This window comes from Rhyacophila brunnea, unplaced genomic scaffold, assembly GCF_057557595.1.
Source record: "Rhyacophila brunnea isolate RB1 unplaced genomic scaffold, BYU_Rbru_1.0 scaffold_2, whole genome shotgun sequence".
In the NCBI taxonomy this organism is placed as follows: domain Eukaryota; kingdom Metazoa; phylum Arthropoda; class Insecta; order Trichoptera; family Rhyacophilidae; genus Rhyacophila; species Rhyacophila brunnea.
Genome location: NW_028232859.1, coordinates 13,834,497 through 13,847,680, shown reverse-complemented (window position 1 = coordinate 13,847,680; position 13,184 = coordinate 13,834,497). Strand labels below are relative to the sequence as shown.

General features: G+C 34.6%; 1 protein-coding gene across 1 annotated transcript in view; it reads right to left on the bottom strand.

The window, feature by feature from the left end:
• Positions 1 to 8,394: 8,394 nt before the first annotated feature.
• LOC147071893 (uncharacterized) overlaps positions 8,395 to 13,184 on the bottom strand; it is a 261,050-nt gene continuing 256,260 nt past the window's right edge. Inside the window, exons 11-13 of the mRNA XM_085946419.1 lie at positions 12,839 to 13,020; positions 12,146 to 12,362; positions 8,395 to 9,838 (exon numbers count right to left, since the gene is read on the bottom strand). Of these exons, the coding sequence (XP_085802545.1) occupies positions 8,517 to 9,838; positions 12,146 to 12,362; positions 12,839 to 13,020 (1,721 nt within the window). The 3' untranslated portion in view covers positions 8,395 to 8,516. The remainder of the gene's footprint in view (positions 9,839 to 12,145; positions 12,363 to 12,838; positions 13,021 to 13,184) is intronic.

Below are 13,184 nucleotides of genomic sequence, written 5' to 3'. Positions count from 1 at the left end.
TTATAAGCTAACATGTTACCATCTCTATTATCAAAAGGTTGTAGATTGTAGTTACAAGCTAAAATAAGCATGTGGGTACTAACACCCTCTTTTTATGATGGCAACCCTATGGATCCGTCTCCTGCCTGCGCAAGATCGCCAAATCCCATTTGTTACACATTTCGGTTAACGATTCCCAGACTCCATTCACCTTCATTTGAATTCAGTTCTGGCCTCCCTGTCGAACTAAGAAGTCACTTTCTTCACCAAATACCTTTCCCGCATCTGCGCTGTGCATTCAAATAAATATACTCATATTTATAACTTGTACCTGTATAAATCAGTTCACCAAAATAGTGTCAATCCTGTAGCAGCTCCCCTCCAAAAACATTCCACCCCTTTCTTGCGATTCCCCCCCCCCCCCCCCCCCCCGTATAATCCAGAGCCAAGGGCGGCTTGTCAGTACATAATATATATAATTTGGGTATAAAATATGCACATGCGATGCCACATGATGGAATTTAGCTTAGGCGATCCTAGATATTATACTTACTTTTAACGGTGTAAAGCAGAGTTTCCCAACAGGTTTGATTGAGGTTAGGAAGCACTGATATACATAATATAATATTACCAGAGCCAGCTGTCTCGCTAGATCTTGCAGACAGTTGGCGTCCTAATGACATGGTAATATCTTATATTCTGCACTCATGGATAAAGGTAATAAAAAGCAAAGTTAAACAAGAAAAATTTTATTCATTCAAAAAAGTTCCATTACCTATAATGAGTCTAAATTTTAATATATTATTTGAAATAGCTTTCCGACAATAACGAAATATAATATTGGTCTAAATAAAAAACATCACTACTAACAATCGTTATAATAATGTGTGAATTGTTTAACAAATGACAGGGCATGGTTAATTTATAAAGAAGTTGGGTATTTCAACATTTTATTTTTAATTTAACATCCTATTATTATTTTATTTTATTACACTCGCAATAAGATTTATAAATAAATAATTTGAAATGAAAACATAAAATATATTTTTATGATTCAAGTAAATTACATCAACGATTTCTTTTTGTTATTTTACAAATTAACATGTATCTCTTTTAAATACTTAATCTTTTTTTTTTATTTGTCATCCTAAATAAATTTTATTGTAGTTAAATAACATTGTTTGAATGGTGTTATGCAAAAAGGAAACAATCTAGATAGTAAGCCAAATGGGGCATTAAAATTTGTATAGTTTTATTATCAGACATTTACTAATATTATTTTATAAGATAAACATATTTATAGCCATCTTACAATTTAATTTTTTTTGAAAAGTTTTCAGTAGGTAAGCTAATTAGAAGCGTATAGAAAAAATTCTCCCATCTTCTATAACTAGTTTTGCGACTACGTGTGGATTGGTCACTTTCTGTATAACATCATCCAATTAATCACATATTGACAAAGCTATGCAAGAATGAAGTATCCCTTCAACAGAAACATGAATGAGTGATATGTGATTAACCGTTGGCGCAAAGTATTTATGACAAAGTGCACATTGAAACCATTTTATTTGTTATATAATGTCAAACCTAATATAACGCAATTCGAACCCGATGGATTAAATTTATAGAATGCAGCACGGTTAACAAAGAGGATGGCGATGGCGTTAGTGTCATTGTGTGGGTATTGCTGGAGTATAGTGAATATTTTAGTTCTTTAAACAGGCGTCCTTTTGAGATAATTATTAAACTTTTCAAAAATCTTTAGCGAAATATGAATGAAATCTGACATTTGTAACTCACCCTTTTTCTATATACATACTTGACCAGAAAATGCATAATATGGTTCAGTTACTAAACTAGCTTTGTACCTACTGTACGAAAACATCTTCTTGGCTACGCTTCCAGGCGCTGTTGTTTACTAAATGGGAAGAGCTTATAATGGAATTGCGGTTAAAAATAGGCAGAGCATGTTAGTCCACAGTTTTAACACGTAGCCAAGAAAATGTTTTCGTACATTACGTATATCAATTTAATTGTTACTGACAGTATGTCATCGATACCATCCTTTGAAGTTCATGTGTAAAGTGCAATGCGTGGTTTTAAACATAATCTTTCACAATATCATGACAATAAAAATGTTCAATCGTTTTATAGTCTGGATGGGTAGATTCTTAATTGCATAACTTAACATAAAAAATATCATTGTGACAGCTGCTTCATTATTCATGAAAAATAATATGAAAATAAACGTGTTTTTTTATCCATCTTATTTCGCATTCTAACTTAATGCGGCACAATGGTAACCCTGCTATACAAAATAAGAAATATATTATCATTTTCAATTTATTAAAAATAATTTAGTTCCTTTAAGCAAAATATGAGCCGAATTCATCTAGCTTTTATATATTTTTGAGCAAGGCATACAATTTTATAATACCACAGCAAAAATATAAAACCAATTTTTCTTTGATTTAGCAATATCGACCTGACTACGTTTCTACAATGTTTACATGCAAAAATATTATTTTTTTAAACAAAGCACTTGTTGCTTTTATATTTTTTTGATCAAATATAAAATCGAATGATTCAAAATTTATTTTCTAAGTAATATCCAATTCTTTCTATGATCAAAGAATCAGAACATTAATTTTACATTGCATTGGATCTCGATTAACCGTTTATCATTACCATTTGTTTTCATTCATTTAAATTTAAAATAAAGTTTTAAAAAATCATGATAACAGGGTAGAGAACAAGTAGATAATATATCCTTATTAGATTTCTGTGTTACCTAGATCATATTATAAATTCAACACAATTTATTCAAACTGTTCTTTATTTGTAATAAACGATTTTATCAGCTATAACGTAACAATAATGTCATTTAGTAGTTATGTCCAAACAATTTGTAATAGTTATAGTACCCATAGTTTGAGCTCCTATTAATGGAGAAAATTACTTTACGGGTTGTCGTTAATATCATCCCAGTGCCATTTGATTATCAAATAGCAGAGCCGTGAAATTTTTATTAGCAGGCAGACATTAGCAATTTAACTTTTCATCGTAAGTTGGTTAATTGCAATAAAAATCATACAGCACAAAGACAATCAGTCAAAAACTGACACACATTATTCACAAATGGCACCCACATAATTAATTAACAAGTTTTAGTATGTATGTTCTTTGTTTAGTAATTTACTATTATTATTAATTTAATACACATAAGTTATAATATTAATTATGAAAAGTTATTTCCAACAGACTCATGCAATACAATGTTATAGTATATTGATTTTTATATAGTATGATTTACTTGATAACAGCTTAGAAATGTCATGTTTTTTTGGCACATAATAATTTATAGCATACCTATTCGAGTTATAATAATTTCCTAGCTTTTGTGTATAAATGATTAAACTATGATATAGTTGAATTTTTCATCATAATTTAACAGTTTTATTAAATACCTTAACAACACTGATATTGAATTCTCTTCTCATATAAATGCAACAATGTAGGTAGAGCAACATATTATGAATTATTAGACCGTTCATATGAATGAACAGACTGTCAAATAATGTGTATGAATACATATCAAGCCACAGATTGTTGTAAAATAAACCATGTTTATACATCGTTGTTGAGCTGTTACCGGTTCTATGCCCTCAGCGAATTTTCTTACTCTGTGAGACCGTGATCGACAGGCCAGGCCGCACATACCAATTTCACGAATTATCTCGTCTGACTTTGATGTCAAATTACTAGCCACTGTCAATTGATTTGCATAATCTAAAAAATTAAGCACACAGTGACATCTATTTGAATAATTATGAAATACTAAGCCACAAATTATCGGTATTACAGCAATTGAAGTAAGAGGTAAGTAATTGGTAAATTTTTATTTTTTGACCATGTTCAATCATAAGAAGATGATTTTATGGGCCTCCACAGAGAGGAGGTTTGTATTAACAGATTTTTGATTTTACGAGAAATGGATGTTAGTCATTTAGTTTTCATTAAGGATTTATATGATTGAATTTAATATTAGTGTTGTAGTTTTGGTATCTGTATAGAGGCTTAGATATCTATGAATTTTGTCAGATTGAAAAAGCACGCTCCAAAAAACACATCAAAGTTCATCAGTCTTTAATAAGAGAGGGTGAACATTATCTTGAATGTGTTAAAAACTGACTTACTTTGGTGTATCACATGGAAAAGAGCACTCTTAATTATTATAAGTAAGGCAGAAGATTTAAGATGGCATTATTTTGGTATCATCGTTAAAATTTATCAGTCCAATCGGGTCACAAACAACTTTTCTATCATTATCACCATCACCATCATCATAAGTGATCCAACAACCCAGAGTGGGTACTCCTAACCCGGGCCTGCCAATCAACCTCCGACTGTCCGGTCTGGTATCCGGGATTCCCCTCAGCGGTTGAGCACTGTGCATTCTTGCTACATGACCCGCCCATCAAAGTATACTAAGTTTAACGAATACTGAGATACATTCTCCTTGAAAGGGGTTGTAAAGCTCCAGGTTATGCCGAATACGCCATTCTTCTCCTTCTAGTATCGCCGATATATCCTACCCAGCACCTTCCTCTCATATCATATATATGGAGCACACGCTTATCGGCCTCAGTGAGAGTCCAACACTTCAACCGCATCATCTTGTACATCAGAATGTTTGTACAACGGGAGATGATGCGAGACTTTAACTGATTTTGTAGACCAAAATAGCACCCGTTCGCTGTTATGTCTTCACTTATGACATTCTTGTTGGATTTATTGATACTTTCTTGTTATTATTCTATCATTAGCACAGTTTAAGATGGCATATTAAATCTTTTACCTTATTGCCTCTGAGAGTTCATGGTGATGACAATACATACAATATTGGCTTGCACAGTTGTACAGTGGATTCTCGACCAATCGTTCACGTACATGAAAATTTTAAACATACAGAATTTGAAAACATCTCATGCCTATACCCACTAGTAAAAATTCCATTTTAGAAAAAAATATGACACCCGACGGGACTTGAACTTGTAACCACTGTATTCGCTGGATGCTTTTTCAATTAAGCTACGGGCATCCTACTTAATTACGACAATAATTTTAACTAGTAGTTATTACGTGAAATGCTTATCAAATTGCAATACAATGTTGGCTATCGGTTTTTGTATATTAAATTGAGATAAGTATCAATTAATTCCTTAATTGTTAACCAACGTCACCGATCACTCCATTATTTAATTTTTACAATTTACTTATAGTTTATTACGTTACTATTAAAACCAAATTAGAATTTTTCTTTGTAAATGGAATTTAGCGTGGATGCCGTCAGACTCTACAAAAGCACAGGATATCAATCAATAACATGGATGTATGAGGATGAGACTACTGTGGTTGACGTCATTAGGAGTCAGCGGCAGCTGAATTTTCAGGGGAGGAGGCTTGAATGGATTTATTTAGAGAAAACAAAAAATGTTCATTATTTTTGTATCCCACTATGTGCATATTTATTCCACACAAAAACGATCAATTCAGAAAGATTTTTGCTAATTTTGTATGAACATTTTCGGGACCTGACCAAATGAACGGATACATGCTGAAAAATAAGAGATCAAGAATCCACTGTAATTATAATTTGACAAACTTTATACATAGACTATCAAGAATGATCTCAACATACATAACGGTTTCAAAAGACAATATTAATTAAACATTATCTAATAATATTATATTTTTTTTACTATTCTATTAGGTAAATGTCTTTGGTGTATGTATTTTTAAAAAACACTTTTACATTATAAATATTAAGTTAATACCTATTTGTTTATTTTTAACACAGTAATGCCTAAAAATGATATTATAATAGTTCAGGCCAGTTAAAATTAAGGCTGTGGGTTCATGAGACATTAAGAATAGTTCATTTTATTATTGCTAATTTTTAAATAACAAACTCACCGCAAACATGGTGTCAAATGTGTTTTCCTACGATAATGACTGATCACTGATGAGATAATAACTATTATCATTAATCACATACACATTCATTTCATATGGAAAAAATAAATCTTGAATGAAAGTATGTGTATGCAGAGGATATTCTGTGTTATGAATTAAAACAAAAATAATATACATACTGATGTCCCGGTTGTAAATAATGCTATTTTTCCAGCATGCAAACTGATCTGAACTAAATTTATCTTCAGATCATTTTAAATGTGTTTATGGGGGAGAGTAATAGGTATTAGAGACATCTATGACAGAATTACGACTTGTCAATGCACTGTTTTTCATTCATAATACTTCGCGACTGCAGCTCTACAAGGTTGTAAGTGTTTATTTTTGGAGAAACAAAAGTAACAATTAGGCAGCTTAGAATGCTACTACATTGTTGGCTTGGTTTTATCAAAAATAAACACTTAGAACCTTGTAGTATTAGGCTGCTCTCATATCAAAACTTGCCTCGTACGATGCGACCGAGTTCCGACCATTGTTGCACGTGACGAACGCGCACATCTACTAGCGTCACTAACGACACCGTGTCTTGAAACGTCAAAATAATATTACACTCCCAGCCAGACGCCATTACGCAATATGTCATTGAACGCTGAAGTAGAGATTATTATACGTTGATACCGCAGACATTTAAGTAGAAAGTAAGTAGCGAAAATATTGGATTCAGTCATAATGTTGAAGCGTTTATCTGCCATTTTTGTTTATTTGATGTCTTGTGTGTGGAAAGCGTGACCGGTGACCACTGACGTCTAGCTAGTACACCAAATGGCCGCATCGAGCGCTTCGCAGAATCTCGGCGGACGCGACCTTCAACATGCTAGGAGAGTCGATCCTCGACATATTGCATTTGTTGTTCTGTCGCATTCGACCAATCTGCGAAGCTCCATTTGACAACGTTTGTTATGTGGATTAACAAGACGTCACATCGACGATTTCGACATGCGGCGCATGAGGCGAATTCTGATGACTTAGGCTCGTAACTTTTTTTGTAATTAATTTTTATCAATGAAATCTAGTTTAACAATCTGTGTCACCATAGTAAATATTTTTTTAATTACTCGTAGTATGTACCTACCACTGTTTTTTTATTTTATTTTAAAATACCCATTTTTCTGTTTTTTTTTTAAAAAAGAAATCATTAAATTAAATTAAATTAGTATTTGGGATAGTTTTATATTTATTTTATCTATTAATGACTTTTCTAATTTATATTTTTTTTCCATTGGCTCAACAATGCCATGCGGGCTGCTTTATGAAGAGGTTTCATAACAGATTTCTTTTACGAGAAATGGATGTTATCTACTTGTCAACCTAATAATAATAAGTTCATGCTGTGTTGCGTTCATAAACACGTTGAAAAATTTTACATGAATTTTGGCAGATCTGGGAATCGAGACCGAGACCGCCAACTTGCCAGGCGGATACAGCCATCGTGGGCGCCATTTAGATAGTAATTCGAATTAATATCCCATCTACTGGTGTTACCATGACAAAAAGTAGACTCTAATCTTTGTTTTGTAAAGCAATTTATTTTACTTCCTCTAGTTATGTTGATTTGTCTCATAATTTCATCAATAGATGTCTCCAAATCCATTATGCTTTACCACAGCATTATGTTAAATTCGACAGCTGCCTCACAGTGTCAATATAACCCAACATCGCTTCGCTATAATGTATCTGATAGTATAAATATTTTAGCGGTACTGTTGCCTGCGGTATGATCCATGAACTACGAAACCTGTCTGATAGCAACAGCAGCAATAAAACTATATCGCCAATACTGACATGCTTTGTGTGACATTGAGACAGATGCACACACAAGGCAGGGATTTTGGGTACCCAGAAAAGTGCGGGAGTCCACGGGGTAAATGCGAAAGACAGTAACATCTACTAGATTTTGTTATCGCTGCTCCCGCTGCATTAATAAATTAATAAGTAATTATTATGAATAATTTTTCGAAATGGACCCCCCCATATCATTTTTCATGCCTGCATTGAGAACATTATCAGCCTTAGATCTACACCATGTCTAAGAGAGGCAAGAATTTTGATACCGGCTCTCTTTACCATGTCTGTATTTCAAGATCAATGTAGGAATTTAAAAATGTTATCACTAATATTATGACAATAGAGATATGCCTGGGAACAAGTACAATATTACGCTAAAATATTTAATCAAAATGCTACAAATAAAAAGCTACAAGGGACGGTTCACTTTTTATGAATATTGAACTTTCATGATGCTAACTTTCTAAGATTCTCAGCCTCACGGTTACCAAACTCTATGCAGCTTAAAACTCACGCAAAATTGAAAGGCCTGACAAGAAGATAGATATAAAAATATTTTTAGCTAAAGTTTGATAACGTTTGGAGTAAATACAAAATAAAATAATTATTACAAACAGGAGTACGAATTGTTACTATCACTTACAGGAATGTACGATTGGGTCTTAGTTTAATAATTTTATATAAAAATTAGGCAAACTATAGGTCAAACCGTCTATCTACATAGGCGTAGACACTTGATCGGAATGGTCAACGCTGACATCTATCGTGTGACATTCCAGGCTGTCGCTCGGCAGCGTGTGAAATTTCTCTGGCTCAGTTTCGGGCATGATCACACACATGAATGATTTCCCTGTTAGGTTGTCCCGCGGGTAAACCGTCATCGGAGTGAACTTATCGCAGCTCCCTTCAACATAAGCGCACAGCTTGGAGTAAACTTCCGGGAAGTGCCTCTTTAAATTGACCCCTCTCCTATGAAGCTGCATCTGAATGTTGTGAAAGCTCAATTCTCTAATTTTTTGAATTGGCACGTCGCTACCGCGGTGTAAATTTGCAGAATTTGACGTGAGGATGAGCGTTTCTATGTTTTCAGATTTATAAATAACTTCCTTCTCTCTGTGTTGCTTGTCTTTACTTCTGACTTTCGCCTTGGGACTGGAATGAAACGGCAATTGGCCGTGGGGTATTTTTCCCATAACCGTTTTACTCAATCGCAATTTAGCACATCTGGAAACGAGTTGCCGTTCCCATTTGACAACGGCTCCCTTCGTGGGCACTTCACTGATTATGCAGACGGCCACGTACAGAACGAGCCTCGTCTCTGGATTATAACTCTTGCACAGCTTAATTAATTCAGCATAAAGCTCGGGCCCCATTTCGTTAGGAGCGAGATCAGGCCACGTGATGTACGCGGGATCCCCTAAGCTTTGAAAGCCGTTAGTCGTAAATTTTTCCGCTGAATCCGGACTCGTAAAGAACACTTTCACGACTCCTCTCCCGTTGGATAAATATCCTTTTTGTGCAATGGTGCTGACGTGGTGCAAAGAATCTTTGTCTTCTTTCGCCGTCGATAGTATCTGGCGACACAGCGCGCTCGCTCTGGAGTGCAAGCACACTTTCCTGTGCTTCTCCCAATGGGCTCTGCGGCATTCCCGCGAACAGTACACATAATTGCAGTTGTGACAGTTTTTATAGTTGCGTCTCGCGTCACTGTGGTTTGTGGCCGATGTGCATTTTGTGTATCTGCAGTGCACTAACGGGTCATCTCCACTCGCATCGGTGTTGATCGAGGTGATGGATTTCAAGGACGCTTTCGATTGTTGCAAGTCAGACAGGGACGTCCTCGATAAAGTCAGGTCACCTCTTGATATGTGCGAGTCGTAGCTAACCCTTCTATCTAGGGAAACACTCTTTTGGCTCGCAACCGGTTCGCTTTGACGCCTCGACGAGTGTTTCCCGGCCGCAGCCGATTTCGCCCTCAATCTGATTTTGGGCAGTGATATTAAACTACTATTCTCTTCCTTATCAGCTCCATCCATACCTAAAACAAAAGGAAATAAACGAACTTAACATGTTACAATTTAAATCGATTACACATTATAAGCAATCACATGGTGTTACTGTACAAGAGTGGCATTATTCAAAATTGTAGTTTCACACATCCTTCAAAATATATTGCTATAATTCACTCTCATGAATATTTGAACACGGCACATTATTGCGTGATAATAATACCTAATAATTTCTTAAATAAAAGTTATGGCAGTGTTACAAGGTCACAAAAGTTTATTATTAATCTAAAACTATAAAATAATATAAAATGTATACAATATACACAGTTATATGTGTATAATTTCATTATAGCTAGCAGCGATACAAGAATATGATATTTTCGGTTTTATAATAATATACGTATTTGACACCAAGCGCAATGAATAAATATAGACATAAAATAATGTAGAATTACAACAGTCAAAGCACACTTTCCATACCATGCTTGCTTGCTATAGTACTTCTGCCTACATGCCATAATATTATAATGATATATTGTATGAATATAAAAATATTAAATTTATATACGTACATAATATGCAACCACATCAAGATTTATACATCAAGAAAAGTTTATATTATATTATAATATTATAATAATAAAAAATGTCAAGTATGATTTAAGAAATTATTGATTCATTCGAGATACTATTACAATGACACTTCTTTAGTAGAAAGTTTTATTATTCCATAAATCTTTGCTGTATGTAAAGACCTATACAAACAGAACCTCAACCCACTTCTTTTCCCATATTTTCCTCATAATATCAGCTAAGAAAAGATAAGCTAAGTGTCAATTTCAATGAGCTATGACTAAAAATCTTAAAATGCTGCCTCCTTCCATTTTTCATCTGAAATCTTATGTCGAATCAATAGATACTCAAAAACGGATAAATGGATAATTCTGACATACACAATCCATTGACATTTACAATCAGTGGCGGCTCATCCATACTCACTGCGAAGCAGCAGCCCCAAGCAAATTGAGAAAAATGTAATTTTAAAATTATAATTTACATAAATTTATGTTTGTTTTATTGTTTTCAATGGAATATGCTCGAATGGGCGAAGGAGGGGCGCGGAGAGCGGGGCTCGCAGTTGCAAGCTTGATCAGTACTGCCAGTCCGACAGTATTTCACTGTTTCAGCATTCGTACGTGAGCACACGCGCGAGCAATTTATGCAAAGTTCTTTATTTTAATTATTAATATAATTAATAATTTATATTTAATTTTGATGTTAATAGTAAAATATAATCCAAATAAACATTTTTTTTATTTTTAATCAACTGCAGCACCCCCAGATATCTTATCCACGAACCGCGACTGTTTACAATGGACATATAATTATGTCGTCAGCGTCGCAGGTGAAAAAAATCTCATTTTCATAAAATCTACACTCAAAAACTCTTTCTGTTATTTGTCACCCCTTAGATTATAGAATTTATTGCAAAATTACATAACTAGCTAGCAAACGATCATTTTTTAAAGTCTGTAAAACAATATTTCTCAGTGACGCAATAGTCACTCACTTGACGGAAACTTGTAATAACCGTTGATTAGCTAAGCTAATATGTATGTTTTCAGAAATTAACTTTTTAATTCGAATTACTACTTACTCATTAATTTAATTAATATAGTCAAAACTACATTTAGAGTAATCCTGACGCCACATATGAATCAAATTGATGATAGTGATTGATTAAAATTACAAACATGGCTGCCATTACTGTCCAACAAGAACTGTGAACTAACAAGCTCCTCTCATTTTTAACCGCATTTCCATTATTAACTAACAAGCTCCTCCCATTTAGTCGACGACAGCGCCTTTGGCTTGTGCCTAAATCTTCTAGTTGAACAGTAGTGATGGAATTTGAAAAATATAGTTATGAATGAACCCTTGCCTGACGAATCCTACTTGGTCCAAGATTTGTTTCTAAAATATTTTCTACAGACATACTTCTGACACAAACATTATCCATCAGCGGTTTGGCGCTAAATAAAATAGCCTTATGATACTTTTTTAATCCTAATCGACCAAAATTTTCAATATTTCAAATTATGTATCCTCAATTAGACTATGCAATTCATGTATCACCATACTTTCTTAAATAACTATTATGGACCGACAGCCGATGGCTCATTGACAGGCACTGGTCCGCTGAATAGTAAGTGCTTTCGGTACGTTTAATGAGGTTTTCAGTAAGTCAGTCAGAGTCAAAATAATAGTGTTGGAGAAAAGATAAAGAATAAATATATAAAAAGTTTGGAACGAGATGCCTTACACGTCTGCCCTACCTGGAGCCAGTGTGGAGCAACTACTTGACTCCGCACTCGACCGCCGTCTCCCACTGTGCTGCTGGTCGCCATCTTGCTGCGAGGGTTCCAAAGAGTCAAACGTGTCTCCCGAGATTCGGCTGGCCGTGCGGTACTCGGTGGATCTATCGTCAGTTTTGCTCGACAGGCTAAATTGGAGGCTGCTCGTTTGACTGTTGCTTCGTTCGTTGTAACGACTCTGGAATTAATAGTAATCAAATACACATTTTGCCTTTATTGAAAGTCGACATTTTTTTCACAGTAATACAATATAAATGTGTGATAAATAATTAGTGATACTTGATGTATTGTCCGGTGGATAAAAACGTTTTTGATTATAATTAAATTTCACATTGAATCAACCAAGTGGCCAGAATATTTGCTAAAATCTTCTCACAAACCTTTTTTATGCTTTGCAAACAGTTCCACAATATTTATAAGGTGAACCATATATGCACGTGGAATTTAACTGGGTACCAATTTTTCATCACGTTATGAATTCAGAATGAAAATGACGGCAACACTATTTTTATTTGTTTTGTAAATCAGTGAATGGTGAAAAAAATAGTTAAAAAAACCAGAATCTTGAAAAATACCGACGAAACAAAGTGGACGTTGAAAGCTTGAAACCAATAGTGTTGTGAACATGACAATATAAATGGTTTGCTTCATTACCTGTAGGCCGAGTATATAGTATGGGCTAGTAGACCGTCGCGGACTGGTTTGAGGAGAAGGGACCCTCGGAGCGGCAGGCGGTAGACCTAACAGAGAGTCCAGAACATCTTCCAGAGTCGTGGAACCGGGAGATGGTTTGCTCACAGCCAGATTCAATAGAGAGTGCTGGGATGTCTGCCACTCTATAAGGAGACGAACGATCCTTATCATACCTCAATTTATGTTCATACAGTTATGAGTTTGGACGCAGAGTATGAACCTCGTCTGCCACTACTCTGCGGTGGCCCATTTGCTCGGCTTAGGATCGAACATGGTATGTAATTTACTTTTTTTACAGTTAGAATGG